At 38.3% G+C, this 25,255-nt stretch overlaps 1 protein-coding gene across 2 annotated transcripts in view; it reads left to right on the top strand.

Moving 5' to 3' along the window:
* The first annotated feature begins 2,677 nt into the window (after positions 1-2,677).
* Positions 2,678-25,255, top strand: part of ADAMTS20 (ADAM metallopeptidase with thrombospondin type 1 motif 20) — a 151,303-nt gene continuing 128,725 nt past the window's right edge. For both annotated transcript variants that reach the window (XM_033116193.1, XM_033116192.1), the window contains exons 1-3: positions 2,678-3,061; positions 3,656-4,017; positions 21,532-21,694. In XM_033116193.1, coding sequence (XP_032972084.1) covers positions 2,971-3,061; positions 3,656-4,017; positions 21,532-21,694 — 616 coding nt within the window. In that variant the 5' untranslated portion in view covers positions 2,678-2,970. The remainder of the gene's footprint in view (positions 3,062-3,655; positions 4,018-21,531; positions 21,695-25,255) is intronic.

Genomic DNA, 25,255 nt, shown 5'->3' with positions numbered 1-25,255 from the left:
AAGTATGTTACCTGTATTATCTTTTTTAATCACCTTAACAATTGTATGATATTGCTGTTACTACTTCCATTTTACAATTGATAAAAAGTAGGCTTATAGAGTTCAGGTAAATTGTGGAACGTTACATGGCTGGTGATGGTAGAATTAAGATCATTAAACAAGGTCTATCTTGGGTATAATGAATATAGTTGGCATATACCTGCTTTGCAAGATTTAAAATATTTTCTGTACACTGTGCCAACCTCATAGCATAGCTTGTATTTATAATGATGATTGTCAGAATTATAATACAAACAAAATTACATTTGATATAACTGGCTTTCTTTTTCTGAGTTGCTGGTTACAACAGTGCTGCAGCAGATTTGAGCTGGTATGAAGAGCACAATTTCCTCTTAAAAGTATGGAATTTAAATCCAGAGATCTGAGTCTAACTTGATATGTGAACTGAGTGAATTACTTAATTTCTCTGAGTACTATGGGGAAAATGTGCAAATTAAATAGGCTAACCTTTCTAAAGTCCTTGTATTAGTACCTAGTCTGTCACAGAAATTTCATAAGCGGTAGCTATAATTATCAATTTGAGGAAATTGCTTGATTTAAATGGTACAGATTAGCTTATTGGTGACATTTTCAATAGCAAGAAAGGAGAAAGGAAGAGAGACAGACAATGTGAATATCCTAACAGTTGTAGTCTAATATAATGGAAAGGCGTCGGAGTCAGAAAGGATTTGTGGAATTCCAGCTTACTTAGATACTATATGAAAATGTAACATTTATCTTCTCTTAAATGAGGAAAACAATGCTCTTTACTGAAAATTGTAAAGATTATGACATAGAATACACATCCTATACATTTTCCCATTTTAAATAAGAAAAAGCAGCCCTATTCTTAGAAAAGTATGTATACATAGAGCAGGTTGAAAATCAAATACTCCATTGCAAATACTACTTTGAGTGACAAGTATTCAGTGATGGAAATGAAATATCTATTTTGACTACAGCCAGCAGTCAGATAGCCAGTTAAACAGGTGCAGTTCTATTTTGTTATGTGTATGAGGGAAGGTATAGCTCCTAATGTAAAGATGTATTCAGAGCTGCAATGTAATTAAAATGACTCTAAATTATAATGCACTGAAGGTAACTACTAAATAGACAGGTGTGAGTAAAGTCCGCTTTTGTTTTGTTTAGAGTAACAGTATGCTTAACTTAGGAAAACACCCCTAGAAGTCTATAATTCTGTGATGAATGAAATGACACATGTGAGGAAGGGGTACAAAAGAAGGGGATGGATTGTGGAAGAATTACCATCACCAGGCTGGGCAATTTCCTGGGCAAAAGAACGATTAAACTTTCCCTTCCCTGAATAAAACTGTTTCACGTTTGTGGTGAACAACACATGGACCAAGTGTATGATGTAAAAGTAAAGAGGCATACCTTGAGAGCTCAATTCAAAATGAACAGAAATTTCATTGTGGAGAGCTCAGAGGAGGAAGGGCAGCCAGGAACTGTTAATAAATTGAGAGTGTATTCCTTCGTGTTCGTGAAGATTTACCCCTATATTCCTTTACCTTGTCTCTCATATACTTTTCTCCTTTGGTTGGGTTTCAAGACAATCTGACGACTCCGTGCCCTTTTGTCGTCATACTGGTTATCGAGAGAAGCAGTTATTGGACTCTACAGGTCAAAAGCAGGGGGTTTGGGGATATGGAAAAGTAGTTCTGAAAGGATGACTGCTTTCTGCTACCACTGAGGTTCATCCAATTTAACAGACACCAGGTCATACAACTGGATTTAGAGTTACAATAATTGTTTAGGAAGACAATTACGGATATGTGGGGCTCATTTGGATATTATAAACGAAGAAAATATTATCAGTTAAAAAACGTAAAACTATCAGCAGAAATTCTCATAAAATAATGACCTACAGGCAAGGGCAGATTCAAGTATTTTGGGGCTTGTCATTTATATAATTTTTATATATAATTCATATTCCCATTAAGTCCAAACAATGAACGCTAAAGGACAAAATCACAGTGAATTACGGGGACTTTGGAGACTGAAATTGTTTTCTTCTCAAATTTCTTTAGACAATTTCTAGAAATGCTCACCCAGAAGTATTTGCTAATTGCAACCTCTGCTTCTCCTCTGCATTCACAACCGTCAAACTCCCAACAACTCCTAGGACACACTGAGGCCTGGCTATTAAGCTTTATTGGTAGCATCTTCTGCCTACAAGAACTTCCCGCTGAAGCTTATTTTATTTTGTTTGAGAAGCCTACAATTACCGTGAAACATAAATAACAGAAACTTTCCATCTGATGCTTTTTATTTTATTGTAAGAACTGAAAACCTCATACACCTATCACCTATTTGGACCTCGGCCTCGCAGCTTGTATCAGTCCTGGGTTTTACAGGTACCGGGATGGTGTCCAGCTGGGCTTCGGGCTGCTCACCATGTTGCATGCCCACAGCTGGAGCCCGTGGGGACCGCACTCCGACTGCGGCTGGGGGCCGAGGGCCGTGCTCCAAGCTGGAGGGCAAGCCCGCGCCGCGCCTCCGGCTGATTGGCGGGGCCCGGCCCCTGGGGGCGGGCTCTACCCCGCTCTGGCCCGGCCTGGGGTGGCTATATTGGCACCGTTCCTGCTAGGTTAAGACGCTTCCTTGCGCGGAGCTGGACCTAAGGAGAGGGCTTCTGAGGGCGGTGCTGGCGCAGGAAGCGGAGCGAGGCTGCTGAGAGCGAGCAGGGGGCTGCAGGGCTGTAGTGAGATGAAGCAGCGGCTCAGGGAGCGGAGGCTGGCGGTGTGGCGAGACGGGCCGGCCCGGGGCTGGGGCTGCTGCTCCGGAGGCTGCTGAGGCGCCGCGGCGGCCAGCGCCGAGGGCGGCGTGCGAGACAGAGGAGAGGCAGCGGAGCGAGGGGGAAGCCGGCTGGCTCGGGTTGGCCTCCCGGGTTGGGATCCCCCGGGTGGAACCATGCGGGTGGCCAAGTGGCTGACGGGGCTGCTGTACCAGCTCTCGCTCTTCATCACCAGGTCTTGGGAAGTTCACTTCCACCCCAGGCAAGGTAAGGTCACCGTGCGGCGCCTTCAGCAGCGAGGTGGGGGCGCGGGGCCCGAGTGGGATAGGCGGACGGGGGTGGGCGAGCGAGCGACTCTGCCCGTTGGGGGACCCTGGCCCTGCAGGGGCCCTCGGGACTCCCGGATTAGTTAGCCCCCCGCATCCCGAGAGGTTGCGGCTGCGTCGGGTTTCCAGGAATCGAGCGCGGGGTACATGACTCCCTCCCGGGACCACGCGGTGGGGGCTCGTGGGGCAGGGTGGCGCGTTCGCCGGGAGGGCACGAGTTGGCGGCGGCAGGGAAGGAAGAAGGATGGGGGAAGGAGGTGGGCTGCTCAGGGCCATGAGTGCCATGAGTCTTTGCTTGGGGAGGGTGGAGCAAGTCGGGGGTGTGGGAAAGCAGAGCACACACACTCACAGAGCGCACGTGTGTGTGTGCGCGCGCTCGCCAGCCTGTGTGCATTTGTCGCGCCCCCGGGTGTATCGGGACCTGGGACCTTGAACCTTTGGCGGGATGTTTGCTTGAAGAAGTTTGGGGTTGGGGAGTTGGAGATGCATGATGGGGTGGGCATGGGACTCAATGGCTCTATCCCTGTGGTTGCAGAAGCGCTGGTGAGGACTCTGGCCTCGTACGAAGTGGTGACCCCCGCGCGGGTCAATGAGTTCGGCGAAGTGTTCCCTCAGAGTCACCACTTTAGCCGGAGGAAACGTAGCTCGGAGGCGCTGGAGCCCACGCCGTTCAGGACCCACTACCGAATTAGCGCCTACGGGCAGCTCTTCCAGCTGAACCTGAGCGCGGACGCGGCCTTCCTGGCGGCTGGTTACACCGAGGTGCACTTGGGAGGCCCCGCGCCCGCGGCGGAGGAAAGCAGCGCGGTGCCCCCAGATCTGCGCCACTGCTTCTACCGCGGCCAGGTCAATGCTCGGGAGGATCACACAGCTGTCTTCAGCCTCTGTGGAGGCCTGGTAAGCGCCCTCGGGTCCTTTGGCATTATCTTGGGATCTAGTGAAGTGCTGCGTTCAGGCCGCCTTGCAATGGGTTTTTCCGAGTTGGTTGGTGACTCCAGATCAGAGTGGACCACCCGAGGGATTAACACCTAGATTAACCCAAGCCAGAGGCCACTCCTTCCTGCAGTGAGAGAGGTTGGGAGGAACAGCATGTCTACTTGCTGGACAAAATAGCTCCTTCTGAGCAAAGCTGAGACTTACTTAAAAGTGTCAGACAGAGGCTGGGTTAGTGAATCAGGGAGTGGCCTTATGAGGCCTCTGTTACAAATGAAGTGTGATTTCACTCGGACACATCCATTTCTCACCATCTATTGAGGCAGAATCTCCTGCATATACTTAAATTTGTTCTTTGAATTTAGAATGACAGAAGGAAAAGAATGAATATACATAAAACGAAAATATTTAAAAAGGAAGAGTTGGTTTTTGATAGTATGGGGATGGCTATTAATCTGTGATGTACAGAATAGAGAAGAAGTTGAATCTGCCTGTTTAAAATGCGCTGTATTTCAAAATGTAGAGTATCTACAGAGGTCTGATGCCAGCGAATGGTCATTAAAGTGACAGTGAGAGATGGAGACTTGGTAAAAAACCTCATTGTGGAGAGAAAATAAAATGGAAAAACTGGGTTCTATTTGTTTCATTTGTTTTCCTCTAAAGCAGAGATTCTAAATTATTTTGCCATGAACTTCAGCAGTCTGGGGAAACCTAGGACCTCTTCTCTAAATTCTTCTAAAATAATAATTTGTGTGTTATTTTACACATTTAAAATTATGTAATTGGCTTCCTTTTAAATGCTAACAGTAATCAACAATGTTACAACTACTACAATTTGTGGTGTGATCACATATACTTATTTAATAATGCATTACATAATATCTATTGGGGAGGGGCCTATTTACTACTATATTTTTCTAGTAATGGGTATGAATGATCGAGATAGCTACATCAACTCTAACGGGATACAAAAGTGCCATTTTATTGGTAACAAAGTCACAATGTCTGTGGTTTTACCTACAATCATAATTGAAAGAAATCTAAGTGTCAAAGGTTAGTGAAAATGAAGATGTAATGCTTTCCCTTCCAGGTTCACAGAACCCCAGATACATAACACTTCTGTTAGAACAAAGATGAGCTCACTTCAGCATTAACTCCTCCAATACATATTCAAGAAGAAACAAGTAGGATTTCAGTTATAGGATTCTAGTGTTTTCTCCAAGTATTGTAGTTTTGGGTGGTTTTGTTTGTTTTTAGCAAATTTTAAAAGAGTAAATTCAGAACATCAATAGTGCCTATTCTTTAAGTAAAAAATTGAAAGGGATCAAATATATGGTGATGGAAGGAGAACTGACTCTGGGTGGTGAACACACAACATGATATATAGATGATGTATTACAGAATTATACACCTGAAACCTATGTAACTTTACTAACCATTGTCACCCCAATAAACTTTAATTTAAAAAAAATTTAAAAAATTGGTAACAGTTCTCACCAGGCCAAATTTAATATTTGCTCTTAGGTTAATTGATGTAAGATGTCTTCCTGGGTGTGAATATTGATCATTCCTAAATAAATTTGGAAAGTCTCTTTGGTCTTTGTCATGCTGTTATCTTGAGCTGTATTTACATGGAATGCCTTGAACAATTTTTTTTTTTTCCTTTCTGCTGTGGGTAAATGTGAAATGCTTGTAGCAGAAACACACTAATATTTACATGGCCACCTAAACATCAAAGGAAAGAAAAATACTCTTTTTCTATAACCTTTCAATATAATGTTTAGTTTGTCTGGAAAAGTCTATATTTACTATCCCACATTTGTCATAGTCAATATGTTTTCTTGATTTAGTATTTTATGGCATGGAAAAACATTCCAGATGGGAAGCATTATTAGGAGTGATGTTTCTGCTCATGTTGATTCATAATGTTGGCGTAGTTCAAATTATTATTCAGTGTCCCCTTTTGAAATCAGAAAACAGTTGGAAATGTTTAAGTCTTAACCGGAGTTCATCCTTTCCTGTCACTGTCAATTTGGATATGGTGGCTTAAGTCACTATGCATTATTAATCTGATTTATGTGTGCACTTTGATTTTTGATAGACTTATTGATATATCAGAGTTTAACATTTTAAAAAGTTATTTTTATACCTATATAACTTAGTTTTATCTTAATTTCTTTGTCTCTGGAAGACTACGTCGAGGACATTAGTCATGGTAGAGATAGAAAAGTTCCAGTAATACAGCAAATAGAAGTACCGGGATCTAAACTTTTTTTTTAGTAGTGTGATCATGACCAATTATAAATCTAAATGATTAATGAGGTTAGTCATATTTCTTTGATCTTATTTTTGATATTAGTACTAAAACGCAGACACACACGTATATATTGTGTATTTTATTTCTATCCTGACTCTGTCATTATCTTTCATTAGATTAATCGTTTCATCAAATAGTAGAACTCCTGGTAGGTTTTAGAGTCCATTTGTCATTTTATCAAATTTTTCTTTCTAGTCTCAGGTTAGACTTTAGATAAAATTGTGCTACCCACAATCTGGCCCGGCTGTGTTTGCAGATCATTCTTGATACAATGCCCCAGAACTCAATGCCAACCTACTGACCCTGCTCCTGCTTGCTTCCTGACTTACCTTTGGAATTTTGTGTCTGCGACTGTGATGATCTGGCTTTGACCTCTGTCAGGCTATTAAACCCTAAGGTTGATGTTTACTGAAGGAGTTTTCAAGTCAGTCTTGTTAACTTAAGAGTTCTCTTTTTTTCTAGTTGCTCTTTGCTTTGTTTTAGTTTTGCTTTTAATCATGAAGGGATGTTGTACTTAATCAAATGTTTTTTCCTGAACATAATGAAATGAGCATGTGATTTCTTCATTTTTTCTGCTAATCTGTGTTATACATCTCTGGATTTAAGCATGCATTGACCATTGATGAAAGTTGACCCCATACAGGGCCATTACGTGTTCTATCTTTGTATTGTGTGGGAGGGAGGTGGGAAAATCATACTGTGCTCCAGTTTCTCTAGTTTCTGATGTCCTTTGTGCCTTAGTCTCTTTATGTCTTTCTGGCACGAACAGCTGAATTCTGGACTTGAGAACTTGTGGCCTTTCTTTGCTCAGTTAGGACTCACTAACCATTCCCTCCTGGGCTCTCACTGGTAACGCATATTCCTCTTGAGTTCTGGTTGCAACATATATTTAATTTCTTGTCTGGTTGATGCATTCGTTGTGCAGACCTCAGACATAAGGGTCACTTTGCTCCTGCTGCAGCACCCTCTCCGTGTGGAGTGGTTTCGTGATGCCACTGGTGATCTCGCAGACCCCTCTAAGGGTCTGAAACCCTCCATGGTCTTTGAAAATCTGGGGAAATTTGGTTTCTCTTTGCCAAGCTCTGCCACACCTGTAATTTTGGTGTGTGTGTGTGTGTGTGTGTGTATTGGGGGGGTGCTTTTTCAGAAGGTCCCTTCCCCGAATCCCACATAGCATGCTAAAGCACTTGTCTTGGCAATCCTCTTAAACTATCTAACATGCTTTCTGTCTCCGGATCTCAACCCCCACTAGAGAAGTTAGCACACATGCATCTTTCCGACTGTTTGCTTTACCAACATCACCCTTTTCTTCCTGGAATCCACTGAGTTTCCCTCTCACATCTCATTGAGTTAACCTGTTCCCCTTCGAGGAAGGGTAGCATCTGCCCTTCCTTTCTCTGGTGGCTGCTTTTCCAACTTTTAGAGGAAAAGGATGAAAATTTTTTTCAAAATATCCCTTTACATACAACCGTTTTAGAAAATTGATGCCCCAACATATACATAGATTTCATTTAGTTGCTAACGTAATAACCCCAAATATGTGAACTAATGTTTTCTTTTAATTTCTATATGGTTAATTTTTCTCTGCTTTTAGAAGTTTTTCTATTTATGTGTTTTTCTCATTTGTTAAAGCACTGAACCATGATAAGTATTGTTTAGTGTTCTTAAGTACTTTGGCCCCAAGAACCAGAAGGTGCTAAGAGTTTGCCATGAAATGTCTCACGTGTATAACTTTTGCTTTTCTAAAATCTCTGTAATATTTTTCTCATGTGTATTTATCACATAACTCAAACATTTCTGAATAGAAATTTATACATTTCTAAAATCTATAGGAGATAAGAAAATGGAGTTGAATCACAAAATTACCTATAATGTAATGGGTGAGACTTTGGTTTTAGTCCATTGGTACACATTGATACAGAACGTATAGTTATTAGGTCTTAGTATCTCTATATTCAACTATAAACTTTGTTTTCATGGTCATATTAATTGATCTTTTCATAATGTTGGTATACTTGGCCAAAGTAGAAGTCAATATTTAATAAGGTGGTGTATTTTTGGCATATACTTGTCACGACAGCATGTATCAATTGTATAGAGGCTATTCCCCACAACCGTGTGCTCTACTCACCCTCTTCTCATGTTACCTGGTGGGTTCCATTCTTCCAGAGGCCCTCAGGGTCTAACCTGACTGCTCAGACAGTTAACTTCGCTATTTCTTGGTGGGATTTTAAGCAGTACAGTCTTTGGTTGAAAGAAACAGTTTCCAGATGTCATAAAACCAGACATTGCATCTGGATTATACAGTATTCTCATAGAGTAGCTTGCAGTGGCTGTGTGTACTTTTTTGAAGTTTCTCATATGAACCATTCTACTGCATATCAGGCACTAATGCTCTCTGCTGACTGATGATTGAGTTGCTCTAGTAACTTCTTGTTCAGACAAGAAATAATTGTATGGAAACTATCAGTAGTGTCGTTACAGGATTTTGTCTATTCTGGGAAAATTTTATTTTCTGTATTCCTATTTGTCCAGAACTAATACAGCCCCAGTCATTACACATGCCATTCTGTTTTCATATTTATTTGTGTTGGAAAAATTCATAAGGGCCTCCTTTAGTTATTCATAAACTCATTCAAGTATTCAGTCAAACAACACAGGGGAGAATTTCTTATGCCTCTACTTTTAACATTCTAGTGTTAGTCTAGGGTCTTCCAAGAAGCAGATGGCACGATGGGATTAAGTGTGCAAGGATCTTATTTAGAGAAAGTGCCTGTGTTAGAGAAAATAAAAAGAGAGTAGTGAAGTCTGAAATAGGTGAAGACAGAGGATGAGCATGTTGAGTACGAGCATCCTAGGCTGCTGGGCAGTCTAAGTAAGACCCACCAAAGCACGCCTCAAGACATGTGGTTGGGAGAAGAGTCCCGTGCCTCCTAATGAGTTTACTCTTAGCAGCCTTGCTATACTCGGGTACTGGCTGGGACTAGCACTTGGGACACAAACACTGATGGATTTCAAAGCCCAGCACCTGGGGCCCTGGGCCAGTTATGCCCAGCATTCTCAGGGCCACCGCATAGTGACACCAGGCACGCAGATACTTAATGAAAATAGTGGAGGAGTACAAAAAGTGCTGTGTGAATTTTGAAGAAGGAGTGATTAAGAGCGTTATGAAACCTGTATTGGACAAGGCTTCTTGATTGGACTTTGAGGGATGAATAAACATTTCCAAACCCACTAGGAGAAGGGCTTCTTGTGGGTCTGTGTAGCTGGAAAGTAGGGCAGGTTGGAAGGCGAGGGTGAAAGGTAATGTTGGAGTCAGATTGTTGAGGCCTGGAATGCATTGTGAGGGATGAGGGCTTGAACTGCCGATGGTGGGCTAGTTTGATGTGTTAGGAGAGGTCTTCCCTTATGCGACATTGTGCAGGGTATAAGGGAGGAGTGAGTCACTGTGAGGGCTACCGTTGTAGTCTCTTAGGGTAAGGAAGAGAGGCCACTTGAAGTGTGTGGTTTTAGTGGTGAAGAAGAGTGGGTGCCTATGGAAGATGCACTACTGTGGACCAGTGGTTCTCAACTGGGAGCAGTCCTCCCCACCCCCCACCCCACACACACAAGGGACATTTGACAATGTGTGGAGACATTTTTGGCTGTCACAGTTTATAGGGTTTCCGGGTGGGAATTCCCTACTGTTCTCGGGATTTTATTTTGGTTTTCCTTTCCTGAATCCTGAGAAAAGTTGGTTGGGAAATCGGGAAAATTGGCTCCTTAAACCCAGGTGGTTGGTAGTATCGGCCATCACTTTGCGGAAATGATTCATCGTGGAGAACAGAAAACAGTTTGTATCTCGGGATTCTGGAATGGGAAAGCGAAAAAAGTTCCTGAGAATGGGCGGGAATTCCTGCCCGGAAATCCTAGAGATGTGCGGAACAGGGAGAGGGGAAGCTATGTAGAAGCCGGGGATGTTGCTGAACATTCCACAGTGCACAAAACGGCTTCCTACAACACAAGTTATCAAAATGTTGGCAGTGCTGAAGTTGCGCAAACTTGTAGGAGAAACATTAGAATTTTGTACCATAAGAGGAGACCAAAATGGTTCTAATGACTCTGACTTAAATGACCGAGAGATCCTGAGGCCTTTAAGAAAGGTAATGACAGAGGAACAGGTGGCAAGAAAGGGATGATTCTAGAAACATGTATTTGATTCTATCATAGGTTTACCTTAATCTTCATAATTGTTTGAATTTCGTCTAGAACGTCCTTTCCCTTAAACTGCCACTCATCCATCCAGATCCATTTTGAGCCTTCTTTTCTTTCCCCTGTTCTTCTCTAGACAGAGCTGACCAGGCCTTCCTTTGTTTTACCACCGGATGTTTTATGCATAATATATTGAATTGTAGTTACTTGTCCATAATTCTGTCTCATTTGTAAGTTTTAAGTGTAGGGATGATATATATTCATTTTAGCATATATATATATATATATATATATCCACACACACACACATATATATACACACACACACATATATAGGTATATATATATAGACATGTACACACACACAATATAGCATATAGAAATTCTCAATACGTATATGAATGCATGAACTAAAGCAGCTTTTACTAATATGTACCAAATAATTAGGTTAGCTCTTCTTTACATCAGTCATTCAGTAAAGGAAAATTGTATTAGCAATTTTAGTTTATGTATTTGAACATAAAATTTGTATAGATTAAATCTTTTTCAGATGATATCTAAGTTGTGTTCCATTCACATGGGCTTACACTGCACTTTTGTTACTTGTAACTTTATTCTTGTTTTGCTAATAACTACTGTTTTCATAAAATATAGTTAATTAAGCTGTCAAATTCATAATATTCAGAGGAAGAAATGGATTTTTCACTCTTTTTCAACAAATGCTTATCAATCATTTATGTACTAACCATCTTTAGATATTGGTGGTACATAATGTCCTATTACAGCATTAAATTTATTAATTAAAAATATTCATGAGCTACATACATGATTTATTACCACAGTAATAGCATGGAGGAGGCATATGAACTCTTGATTGCCTCAGTCCAAACGTGTACTCTCAGTCCAAAGAATGGACACCACTTCTATGTACATTCTATTGATGAAAACTAGTTGCCTGGCTCTAGACTCAGAAGGCCGGAAAATGAAGAACAGTGATATGCTCAGAACGAAGATGGGAGAGTAGATAATGGTGATCACCAACAGTCTTTACCACAGGACATCCTTCTGTTCACCAAATATCTCTTTGCTTTTCTCTTCTTACACATCAAACACATTCATTGTCAGCCCTACAGGGACAGTGTCTCTGGCTCAAAGTCCAGGATCTCTGGGTAATACAGTCTTCTCCATAAAGTTCAGATGTGGCTCTTTGTGGTTTAGCAACTAATGAATGAATAAGACAAATTATCTGCACCTCCCCCAAGCCAATGTACAGCCTAGTCAGCATGACTGCAGCCCTAATATTAGCCTCCTACAGAGAGAAGGGGAGATACCCAACAGTCACTGATTTATACAATTCTGGATTTCTTCTGGGAGGGACCAACTAATAAGCAGGAGGAGAGTTTCTTGATTATCATCCTTGATTCATCTTTCTGAGAAGTCCATCAGTCACCAAGGTCCCTGGCTCTGGTTCTCTCGGAGGATCTTGCCCATCCTCCATGGCCACATTTGAAATAGATTCTGGGGAAGATGCCATGAGGGGTGGGGCTTCAGGAATGCTAGGGTAATTCTGAGAGTCTGTAGATTACAACGAAAGCAGTCAAGGCTTCTTCAGTCCAGGCTCATGGTTTCTTTGACCATATAATCAAAAACCTAGTTGACTTCTGATCGCAAATCAAGTTTTGCTAATTGCTTCAAGTTAGTTTCCTGTGATAGTTGCCAAAGCCTAAAAGGTATTTATGTTAAATCCGAAGGCCGAGAATATCTTATAAGGCAAAACAAAATACTGGATTCTCATCCTACTGGTAAACCAAATAAAATTCCTACTGTCTTGAAAATGTAGAAAAACATGTAATATTTAGGTAGGTAATGCAAAGGGAGACATAACAAATGAAAAAATGTTTGCCTAGATAATTGAAGTGTACCATATATCTAAATAACTAAGTTAAAAGATAGAGTAGGAAAATATAAATATGACAGACGGTCTGGCGGGTATATGGCATTGTGTACTTGTAGATATTATATATATATATATATATCTTTTCAAGTAATGTTGACTTCTAACATTTGGCAATATATCATGAACATATTTCCATTATATACCTATGAATTAGTTCTTAATGATTTATTGTTAAATTTCTAGATGCTATAATGACTTCAGATTTTATGTCTTCACAAATATTTTAGTAAGAGGTTGGGAGAGGCTCTCCTGAGAACCACTTCCCAGACCCCACAAGAATGTGGCTTTTCTTTGACAGTTCTCTCCACTTTCAGTGAGTTCATATGACTTGAAAAACACCCTAGTGCTTACAAGAAAGAGAGATACCACATAACTTAGTCCTTATTATGGATGTAGCTCAGACACTATTTGAACCTGGGTCATTTAGCTCCATAAATCTTGGGTAGATGAGTCTCGAGTCTTTGTCTTCATTTCTCGATCCTCCTGGGCAAGGACTTAGGGAGGGAGCAGTCTCTTTTTAGGTGAGATATCAGTAACATTTCCTTTTTATCGTCCCCTCTCACTTTTACACTGGAAACCTGGCATTGTCCTGTGGAACGGGGAATGAAGAATGCTGATAGAGGAGAAAAGAAAGACTCATCTTTTTAAAAATCTTGCAATAAATTTTCTGCTTTAGCCTTCTGGAGCCAATTATGTTTTCTTCATATCATGGATTCATTCATTCAGTGTGTGCATATATATGATACAGTATTTCCTATGGTCAGTGAGTGGTGTTGTAGTGAGAAACTGTCAGGGAGACAAACCTTTGGAACTGAACAGAGGATCCCAGAATAACGATGAATCTCAGAATTAATCTTCATGACCCTTTTTACATAGCAATTATACTCTGCCTAGGTTTAAAAGGGCAGCTGTAACATTGGTTTTTATGGAGAATTTTTAAATTCTATTTCAAAATATATTCAATTTCAAAAGTTATTGACATTATTTTAACATGCATTGTCTTTCTCAGGAAGTTAGGTAGATAGAATTATTTCTATTTTGTTTTACACATCATGGAACTTGAGGTCCAAGATATGAAGTGACTTGCCCAAGATTCCATGAATGCAAACCCAAGACTCATACTTAGGCTCTCTTATTACAAATAACATCAAACTGTTTCTTCTTATATGACATGATTAAAGATTGAAAAACTAAATTTGTAGATTTCATGGTACCGTGTTTCCCTGAAAATAAGACCTAGCTGGACAATCAGCTCTAATGTGTCTTTTGGAGCAAAAATTAATATAAGACCCAGTCTTATGTTACTATAAGACCCGATCGTATTTTACTGTAATATAAGACCCGGTCTTATTTTACTATAAGATCGGGTATAACATAATATAATATAATACTGGGTCTTATATTAATTTTTGCTCCAAATGATGCATTAGAGCTGATTGTCTTATTTTTGGGCATACACGGTAGTAATTACCAGTGATCCAGCTCTTAAGTGAAAATCCAATTTTATTAATAGTTGGGAGCAATTTGTTACTAAAATTTCTCAGTGTAGGCTTTAATTGCCTTATTCAATAGTACCTTATTTTTTTAATGTTGTTCTCTAGTTACCTTATGTAATAACTAAATGATCTGGGGAAAGAGTGCAAATGGTTTATATTTTGTACTTGTTTTTATCCTTCAGTGAAATCTGAGAGTACACTATTGGTTGTTGCTATAGTATAATACATGTGTTTGTCATGTATTCAGGAAAAAAACTATATGGACGGATGCCGTGATACTGAAATAAGAACATTTTGGAAAAACAATTGTATAAAAATCCTCTAAACATATAAAAATGTTGGCCTATGAGAGTAAATTGAAACCAGTTGTACAATCACTTACTGCCTTTCCAAACCGCTTGGCAAATAGAACATCATTGCTCCAAGTAATTGGGAAATCCTTGCCCAAGTGAAAACTAGTTTTGCTGCTTTTAATAGTCATCAAATGAAAGTGTTTGGAATTTGATTGGCATTTCTCCTGAATCAAATTGCAGTGCCCATCTGCAGACAGGGAAGTTGCTAAAAATATGGCATGATCTAAACATAATTCTATCAACCACCTGTTAAGTCTTCCAGTTCCTTACCAGGTTCTTTTCCAAGTTAAAAAAAAAAATTTAAATGCTTCATTAGGAGCCTTTAGACAAAGCTCTAATATTTTTATTCTTTGAACAGAAAGTCTTCTGCATATAGTAGATTACAGGAAAAATTGGTAGAAGTAAAATTCTTTTAACTACTTCGTTGATAAATACAGGGAAGTCACTCTGAGGACGAATTATTTGCCATTTGTTCTTGATCTTAGTATTTTAAAACATAAAGGTTTTGTTGAAGAAAAGGCCTTTGAGTTATAAAGGCAAATTCTTAGCACAATTTACAAGCTGATGGACTCTGGATGGAACTATATTTGCTTTTCACCTGGGAATACAGGTTGGACCCATCTGCAGTTTTATTGGAACTTTATAATAGAAGTAACTCATAGTCAGGTTTTGATTTAAAGGAGTACAAAAAATTTTCCAAGGTATAAATATTTTCAGTATTCTTGGGGAAAGTATGCCATTATTCGAAATAGTTTTGTAGGTGCATTTAGATTAAGTAACAAGTTACCTCATGTCTATTTGTATCTTTACCAAGATGCTATCCATTTCCCATCTTCAGCATGCTTTGTTAAAAAAGGCAGAAAGCGATTTTCCATGGGTCCATTTTCTGGGATTTCAAAGCCAGTGTCTTTATAATTTATAAATATAGCTGAAATTATCTCTGGGAGCAGAGAAAGCTGGAATTTTGGTATATATTAGAAGTGGTTGTAGTTATATCTAGAAAACACACTGGTGGAACTAAATAATGCTAGAGTATATACAGGCCACTGGAAAAGTATTGTAAAATAGATGAATTCTGAATATATAGCTTTTTACTTTAAGACTATAATTTCAGTACATATGATGGAATTTCATTAATATTTAAGCTTTTAAAAAATATGTAATCCTAACATATTAGCACGTTACCTAACCAAGAGTGGCTGAACATTTTCCTTTTCAGCATTGAAATAAAATTATGTAAATATCTCAGACAAGTCTGAAAATTGCCATAATTTAAAAATGTTAGAGGGACAAAAAAGATTACTAAAGGGTATATGGGGGGAAAACAGGTGTTCTGTCATATTTGTTTCAAAAATGTTCATTTCTGAAATGTATATACATGAATATACATGAAAAATGTATATTCTGAAGTGTGATGAGTGCCTTTTGATGTCAAGCATAATGAGTGGCCCTTTCTGTCCAGCTTCTTTTCCTGCACACCCCTTGCTGGCACAGCGTCAGCCTCACTATACTCTCTCATTTGAACCTGCCAAGCTTTTCCCATCACTGGGCCTTTCAGTCACTGCTCCTTCTGTTTGGAATATTCTCCCAGAGTTTTCTATGGCGACATCCTCATTGTGCTAGCTTCACCCTCTACCGTTGTCTCCTTACCTTATTTTATTTTCTCCATTGCACCTATTAGGACCTGGCATATTATATTTTCATTTATTGTCAGCCTTTTCCTCTATAAATTATTTGAAGGCAGGGATTTCGTCATGTTCATCTCTGTGTATCTAGCTCCTAGAACTGTGCCATGCACATAGTATAGGTTCTCATTAAATATCTGTCAATTATTTTGTAGGACTTATAAATATTGGTGTATGATGACTAGTACAATGTAATGGGATAATGCGTGAATCGTGGAGCCAGGCTACCTGGGTTCACATCTCGGTCTTGTCACTTACCAGGTTTAAGACATGGACAAGTTACTTAAACCTCTACTCCTTATTTATCTCACCTGTAAAGTGGGGATAATAATATAACTTACCTCAAAGAGTTATTGTTAGGTTGAAATAAATTATAAATATATATAAATGATGTCTGCTGTACATATTGGAGTTAGCTATTAATATAATTATAAATGCCTACCCTTGATGATTTAGCCTTTCCAGACTAGAGAAAGGGATCTATCTATAAACGCTGACCATCTGAGGGCTTCTTTCCACTCTCGTCACCACCAACAGATGTAAGCCCTTTGTAGTTCATACCTTGATGGCTTAAACACCCCCCTTGCTGGTCTTCCCTTAGCTACTCAATCATATTATTTAATCTTTCAAAGTGAATGTGACTGCCCTCCCTCCTTTCACTTCTCTTCAAACCCTTTAATAATTCACCAGTGGAACCTTTCTCAGAATGTTTTAAAGTGCCTAAGATAAAATACAAAATCACTTATCATGAAATATAGTTATCAAGATATTAAAAAATAGTTATGTAAATTTTTACTTATTAGCACATCAAATGAGATCTAACGGCAGATCTGATCACTATTGCACATAAACAATATTTTGAGATCGCAAACACCTTCATGTGATGAAAATATCTGTGCTTTCTTTCCACTGGCAGTGTCACTGAGATTTGTTGCCTACATTTATAGCTGAAGAAAATGCTAAATTTCCGTTAGAGGTTAATGATAAGGATGTAACTTTTTTGCACCCAAGTTTATGGACTCTCTTGATTAACACATCCCTGTATGCAAGAGTTTCTGTACTCTAGCTCCAACCTTGTCCTATGTCTGCTCAACGCAAGCTGAATTTACAAAGAGTAGGAAATAATAGCTTTTATGCTTTGACCAATATTTACTGTGTACCATGGCTGCTACATGTTAAGTACTATATTAAGCAATGGAAATTCAGGGCTAGGTCTCTGCCTATATGAAGCCCCCTGTCTAATGAGGGATAATAATTATAAATAGCAAACAAATGTATAACTACATCATAAATGCTCTGAAGAAATCAAAGTAATATATTATAAAGAAGTAATATATTTTCAAGAGTAGGGATGTGGTTACTTAGATAGTTGGTCAAAGAAAACCTCTTAGGTAGTGGCTATTTCAGCTGAGACATGAAGGATAAGATGGAGCCAGCCAGGTGGAGAGGGATGAGGCAGGAATGTAAGGGGAAGTGTGGGAATTGGAATATTTTAGGTACAGGGAACAGCGTATATGAAGCCCCTGAGGTAAGAAGGATGCGATACCTAGTCCTTCCTGAATCCACCTACTTTCTCCAACCTGTACCTGTACTGTTTCTAATAAATTCTTCTCGACTTTCTTTAGTAGCAACTAGGCAAATAGAAATTTCGTTTCTTTGTTACACAAGTAGCAGTGAACTATACATCCTGTTTTACAGTTTTATATTTTGCATTAATAGTTGTATTGGAGGTCTTTCCATATTGCTGCATAGAGTGTTTATTCTCCTTTTGTCTAGAACCACAAGATTTTCCCGTGTGTGGGCTGTACCGTAGTTTATGTAAATAAATCCTGTCAGTGGACTTTTGAATTGGTTCCAGTATTTTGCTATTAAAAAAAATATGCTATAGTTAATAAGCCTGTGTTACTTCACATGTGAGCAAATATACAGTATCTGTAGGATAAATTCTCAGCAGGGCAATTGCTACACCAAAGGGCTAATGCATTTATAATCATGGTAGATGCTGTCAAATTGCTTTGCATTGTGATTGCACCGATTTACATTTTTAACAGCAGTATATGAAAGTGCCTATTTTCCCAGACACATTTGAAGTATGTTACAAAACTTAGATTTTTCCAATCTCATATGTGAAAAAGGTTCCTCAGTTTAGTATTGATTTCTGTTCTTCCTGAGTGAAGTTTAACATTTTTTAAATGTTAAGTTTAACATGGGTTTTAAGTAATGGTTAAAATAACCTGTCCTACTCCAAAGTTATAAAAGAATTCTCTCATGTTATCTTCTAGTGATGTTAAGGTTTTATTTCAAAAGTTTACATCATTGATCCTTTGAAACTTATTCTGTGGGATATAGCCAAATTATTTTTTCCAAATGTCTTCCCACTTGTTGCAATGCTATTAAATACTCAGTTTCATCATTGATTTGAGATACTGTTTATATACAATAATGTTAAGTCCTGTATGATTTAGAATTTATTGCTTGCCTTTCTATTCAGTTCATTGGTCTGTTGGTTTCCGTGTGCCAGCATTATAGTGTTTAACTAGTGTGGCTTTATAATATTTTAATATCTTCTAGTCCTAGTCCCACCTCATTGTTTTCTTATAATTATCTTGGCTATTTTTATTTTTTTCCACATGAACTTTAGAAGCAGTTTACATACTAAAATATTTGTTGGTGTTTTGTCCAATTGGGATCTTATATTTATAGATTCATTTGGGGACTCTCACCACTCAAGAACAAGGCAAGTGGTTCCATTTAAGTTTTCTTTTGTAGTTCTCTAGTAGTGCTTTAACATTTTAGAGACCTTAAAAATTTCTAATTGATTTTATTCTTTTAATCTTTTTTTTAAATCTTTTTATTTGTAAGTTGGATTGTTTCTTCCATAATACCTTTTAGCTGTTGTTTTTATATGTGTGAAAACTGTTGAATCCTTTATATTTTACCTCACTGAATTCACTTAGTGGTTATTATAGTCGTTTTTCACTTCAATTTTTATTTTTTAAGGTATAGACTGATTACGAAGATGATAGTTTTAACTCTTCCCATTCAGTTTTTTATAGTTCTCATCTCTTTTATCTAATTCTTTTAGTACAAGTGATTCTGGGCATTCTTATGTTTCTGACCTAAGTGGGTCATAAGAAAGACACATACTTTGTGCGTGTCTTTCTTATGATGCTGTCTTTGGGCTGTGATTTAGTTTATCTTATTAAGGAAGCATCCATCTATTTGTATTTCATTGATGTTTTGAAAATCAAGATGTTTATTGAATTTTTTTCAAAAGCCATGTGATTTTTTCTTTGTATAAGTGATTGCAATGAATCATATCAGTTAATTATATATAATGAGTACAATTATATAATAGTTTCCCAGTATTGAACTGTACTTATGTTCTTATGACAAACTCTATCTCATCATGTATTATTCTTTTCATGTGTTGCTAAATTTTATTTGCTAATACAACTTAGGACTTTTATCTTGATATTCTTATATGAGCTTGCCCTGTATATTTTTTGTTTTGTTTTGGGGCTGTCTTTATGATGTTTTGTTGTAAGTTCACACAAGCTTCATAAAAATAAGTTGAATGTTTTATTTTTCACATCTTTTGGAACAGTTTAAATGACAGTGGAATTATCTGCTCTATCAAGGCTTGGTGGAATTTCTCTGTGAAATCATCAAGGCCAGGAGGTTTTGGGATGTAACTCTGATACCTTTTCCTGTTGTTCAATAGAAAAGGGATCTGTTTAGATTTTTAACATTTCTGGAGTTATTTTAGTAAATTATATTTTCCCAGAAAATTATCTCTATCATACATTCTTTCTCTCACTATCTGTTTTTATGCTTTCCTCAGGTATTGGCATCTTGCAAAACCTTTCTGTTCTAACTGTCCTACCATCACTGTCACCATAATTCAAGTTTTCTTACCTCTCTTCTGTGTTATAGCCTCTGTCTTATAACTGCTAGTATTTTTTTTTTGTTACCGTCCATAACACACAATGTTACTAGATTAAATTTCATGCCTTACAGTCTTACTCATTATCCAACATCTGGTGTGTGGCAGGCATGAGAAGCATGCAGAGAAGAGTACAGGCAAAGCTCTACTCTCGTGGAGCTTATATTTTAGTCGATTGTATTAGACAAGTAACATAAATAAAAATACATCAAGTAATGATAACTGCTATGAAGGAAAATGAAACTGGATAAAAGAGAGATAGGAGACTGGGTGCCATTTACTATAGGGTGATAAATGGTGAGTAGAGATGTGAAACAAATAATCGTGAGCCATCAGGGAGAAGTGCTTGAGGCAGAAAGTTTAGTCAAGTAGGAAGGTCCTAAAGTGAGAGTGCACTTGTCATGTTTGAGGAATAGCAAAGAAACCAGGAGGGAAGCTCTAGGAGCTCTAGAATGAGCCACGGTGCAAGTAGGAGAAGATGAAGTCAGAACTACTGGTAGTCTGTGTGCTCGGAGGGATGGGTGGGGCAAAGGGGTGGGCAAATCACATTGGACGTTGTTGTAAGAACTGGGATTTTACTGAGTGACATGAAAAGTCATTGGAATTTTTGTTTTTCTGTTTGAGATTGACAGGATCTAAACTTAAGAGAAATTACTGTGATTGTTCTGTAGAGACTAGACTCTAAAGAGCCATTGATTTAGTGAAGGAAGGACATAATGTTAGGTTAGATCATGGATGTAGTTTTAAAGTTTGGGAGAAGTGGGTGGTTGTCAGTTGTACCTTAAAGGTTGAGGCATCAGGATTTGAAGATAGATTGAATGTGAGATGTGAAAGAACCATCCTGAATTCCTCTCTAAGGATTTTTGTGCTGAGCGATCTGAATAATAATATTCAGGTTCTGAATATTCACTTACTGAATATTCATTTACTGAAATAGAGAGCATTGCAGAAACACCAGGTTTGGAGCAGAAAGCAAGAGTTTGGCTTTGGACATGTTAAGGTTATGAAGGCTACTAGTTATCTAAGTGGAGCTATTGAGTAGTAAGTTGGATATTGGATTCTGGAATTCAGAACACAGGTCTTTGTGAAAACTCTTCAGTGGCTTTCCATTGTTTACAAATTCTAAATTGTTAGCATCACATTTTGACTTCTCTATTTTTCTGACCCCGACCTACCTTTGAAGTTTTGTCTCACACTACTACCTTACATAGACCAAGCCAAACAGGATTTCTTATTTCTAGAATGTGCTTGACTTTTTGCCATTTTGATGCTGTTGCGTATGCCATTCTTTACACGTGGAGTGCTTGTCATCTCAGCTCTACCCATTGGAATACTATCCAGTGTTCATGACTTTATACACTGGAGTGAGAAAAGTGAGCCATGGAAAGGGAACCCTGTGTTCAGTTGATGACATTCAGTGAACAGACTCCTGGATCTTGCTTCTGTGTGTTCATTTTAACCTATGGCATGGTGTGCTTTCTCTTAGTGATGAAAACAAAACTGTTAATTTTTATTATTTCTTTTAATTTTCAGATGGGAACATTTAAAGCACATGATGGTGAATATTTCTTAGAACCTCTAATGAAGGCAGATGGGAGTGAACATGAAGATAATCATAACAAGCCACATCTTATATACAGACAGGAATTAAAGAGGAACTATTTTCTGCATTCTCATAAGCCTTGTGATGTTTCAGGTAAACTATGAAGTAAAAGTATTTGGGTTAACTTATACTATTTAAATCTTTTTATAGGTTAGAATTTGCAAATTTTCCTTAAATATTGAAGTATGATGTTTCAAACATATTTTTTTGACCTATGAAAAAATCATCTAATGTCTGAATGCAATTTTGTGGTAGTAGACTAAACTTAAATCCAAAAACAGTATTCAGTATATGGGATTTGTAGCAATTAACCTTAGAAGTTTTTACCTCAATCGGTGAGTCACACTAGTATGATTTAATTTTTCTTAGCAGAATTGTAGATAATTAAAAAAACTGAACTTAAGTAGCAATAAATAACATGGTCAATTTTGCATGCTTTTTTACCTTATATAAAGGAAGCGTTGTATATAGTTTTCTGTGATTACCTGTTTTGCTCTGTCTAGTAACTGAGGTTCAGCTATGTTGACCCATGTAGCTGCAGTTCACTCATTTTCATTGCTGTCCAGTATTTGTGTATCACAGATCTTATGTCCATTTTCATGTTGATGAACTTTTGGGTTGTTTGCAGTTTTCCACAATTATGAACAACACTTCTGAATATGTCCTCCTCTCCTCCATTTGAGAATTTCTCTAGAGTATACACATAGATACTAGATAATTCCACTATGTTTTGCAAAGTGGTTTTTATCAATGTATGCTTCAGCAATATATGAGAGATGTATGTTTTCATCATTTGTCCTCTAAAATTCAGACTACTGAAGATTTGTAATGGATTACAATCTAATAATCATCCATTTCTTTAAAGTATAAATCTGTTGCTAGTAAAATGCTTGTACATTGCTTGGAAGTCGTATTAAGAGCTGTGTCCATGTATGTACATGAATCTTCACCATATCATTGTATGTCACTCTGTGAAGTATGGAGAAAGGCACCTGCAGTTATCATCAAAGTACAAAATCTAGACAAAAGAGTGGGATTAGAAAGGATTTATTGGAGATTGTAGGTGTCCAGAAGCTATAGTTCCAAGCACTGAGATGCCATCTGTTTTGGGATATAATGATATGTAGGCCTTTGAAGGTTTTCCCTGGGAGTGCACTTCTTAACCTTTGCTATTATAAGAGTGCCATTTTGCAGTGGTTCTCACTGTGTCTAAGGCCGTGTTTTAAATCTATTGACATAATAGATGCCTTTCTTATGCTTTTAATATGAGCATAAGGGTTTCATTTTTATGGCTTCAAAGAAAACACAAATGGGTCCAGCTTCACAATAGACTTCTACAGAAGGCAGCTTATGCCTGTTCTGATCTACCATTCAGGAGCAGCTTGTTTAATGAATTGTTTAGCTTAAGAAGAAAACCACCAAGTAGACACTCTGAATGCATAAATGTTTCACATAATGATATGCAGGGGTTGGCATTCACGATCAGTGTTCATTATCAGAAAGAAAATCATTCATGAAAAGCCAGGCCCTTTTGTTTAAACAAAATTGTATGCTAAAGATTTGTTATAAAAACTACAAATAAAAAGCAAATAGCAAGCTATAGTTTTCTTTTAATCACAATGTATTTTTCCACAATACTTATCTACTAAAATGTTAAAGGTAGTATCATTCTTTTTAATTCCTGAATTACCTCCATTTTTAGGTACCATTAACATACATATTTTTAATCCCTAAAAAGGGCAATCAATTAATGGCCTAAGTAATTAGCTGCTACTCATTATTTTGTTCATAAAAATGGAGAGTTTTGAATGTATTTATTAACAGTAAAACGTTATCAACGGCTTTTTTTCTTTCCTAATTCCCATGTCAGAAATAACCTAAAGGATTTTACATATTCTAAAGATGAACCTTCATTCAGGAGAATTTGTCAAACAGGTGGGCCTAGAGATTTAGCACATGAACCAAAAGGGTTAAGTGGAAAAGGGAAAGTCATTTTTTTAAAAAAATATTTCTACTGACAGTTTTAATTTATTATGACCCTAAAATGTTGCAATTCGTTGTGGCTTCAGCCTTGATGAATTAAATTCCATTTTTTTTCAACATCAGACTTCACCCTGTGCCTTGAGGTCATACAAATTTTTATATTTGGTAGCCAAGCCAAGCCATTGTGGATGGCAGGCTCCCAGCTAGACATCGGACACATTCTAAATAATATCCAGTGGAAATGGCAAAACACGCACACACCAAAAACCTACACAATGAACAAACAGCCCACACATACTAACCAAAGTAAAACCAAGGGGAGGGAAGCCCTAAGACTGACAGGAATGAAACAATTCTCTGGATTCTGTGTAATAGTTCTGCTCTTGCTTACCCTCCAAGAGCAGATCAGAACTCGGCTGAGTTCCTCAGGGGACCTGGTCTGCCTTGCTCCCTTTCCTCCACTGCCACTCTGTCCCTCTCATCTCAGTGTCCTGGGGTAGGAGTGTAGAACATTTGTAGAGCAATGCAACAGAGAACTTGATGTGAGTGAAAATGAAATGTCTTTCAATGGGTTTTAGATGATGTTGGCCAGCTTTAGAATGTCTGTGCTTTTCATAATTTTTAAAAAAATGTTTCATTCTTATAGTCTGGGTCCCTAATATGTGTAAAGAACTGTATGAGGTAAGACTTGAGTCTTTCTTTTCAGTCAGGTTCTCAAAGCCCAGTGGGTGTAAAAGAACACAAAAACAGAAATTTTATAAAACTGAGCCAAGGCTGCCTGAATTGTAGTAGGAGCAATATGGTATGCAGCTCAAGGGGTTGAGAAACAGACTGCCCTGGGTTTTACCAGGGAGGTGATAGTAAACCATTTACTCTCCATTGCAAAGGATTTGTTGGCATTTTCTAAGAAAAAAAAAAAAGAGGGGGAAGGGCTTGTATTAAAAATGTACCCAGGATTTGTTTTGGTCAAATATGGTAAGGTGACAGACTTGGAGATAACTGCCTTGGAAAGAAGAATTGATTACTTAATCAGTTCCCTAGAGAAGGGGACATGCCACTGCACACCAGGCCGCATAGGGAAGCATCTGAGGTGGTTAGGAGACAGGAGTGAGGGGAGAGCATGGGTAAAAAGGCTTTGTTACTACAGTGGTGGGAAGTTTTAGGTGGGGATGTCCCCTATTGGGCAGGAAGTAAAACCCAAGTATTGGTGTTTTGTAGTTGAAGGGGCCATAACATGATTTTAGTGTGCCTGTGAAAGCCAGGCTGTGGGGGGAGACGTAAACAAGTTTGGCTGTTAGTTTGGGCCTGTGATTACTGGATGCCAAATCATCGATTGCAAAATCGATAAAAGTAGGCTAGAACAAGGTAGAACAGGTAGATGAGAGGAAATAGTATTTGTGTTTTCCAAGTCCTGATGTGGGTGGAGAAGACTGTGGGAAGCAGGGGAAGAGGAGCCTGTGAAGGCAGCTTCCTGTCTACCTTGATTAAAACACAGGCAGATCTGAAAGGACTTGAAGGATTCTGTAGGCTATCGCAGATGCATTGTGGAAACAGAAGTTTTAAAGCAGAGACATCATATGATCTCTTACTGTTACATTACTCAGCTGTCAGCTTTATTTTTTAAAGATCGTTTTGGATTTGAATGAGAAGAGACTGAAGGCCAGGGAGACT

The sequence above is a fragment of the Rhinolophus ferrumequinum genome, chromosome 10, assembly GCF_004115265.2.
Source record: "Rhinolophus ferrumequinum isolate MPI-CBG mRhiFer1 chromosome 10, mRhiFer1_v1.p, whole genome shotgun sequence".
Taxonomy (NCBI): Eukaryota; Metazoa; Chordata; class Mammalia; order Chiroptera; family Rhinolophidae; genus Rhinolophus; species Rhinolophus ferrumequinum.
Note: the sequence above shows the minus strand (reverse complement) of the source record. Positions and strands in the feature narration are given on the sequence as shown.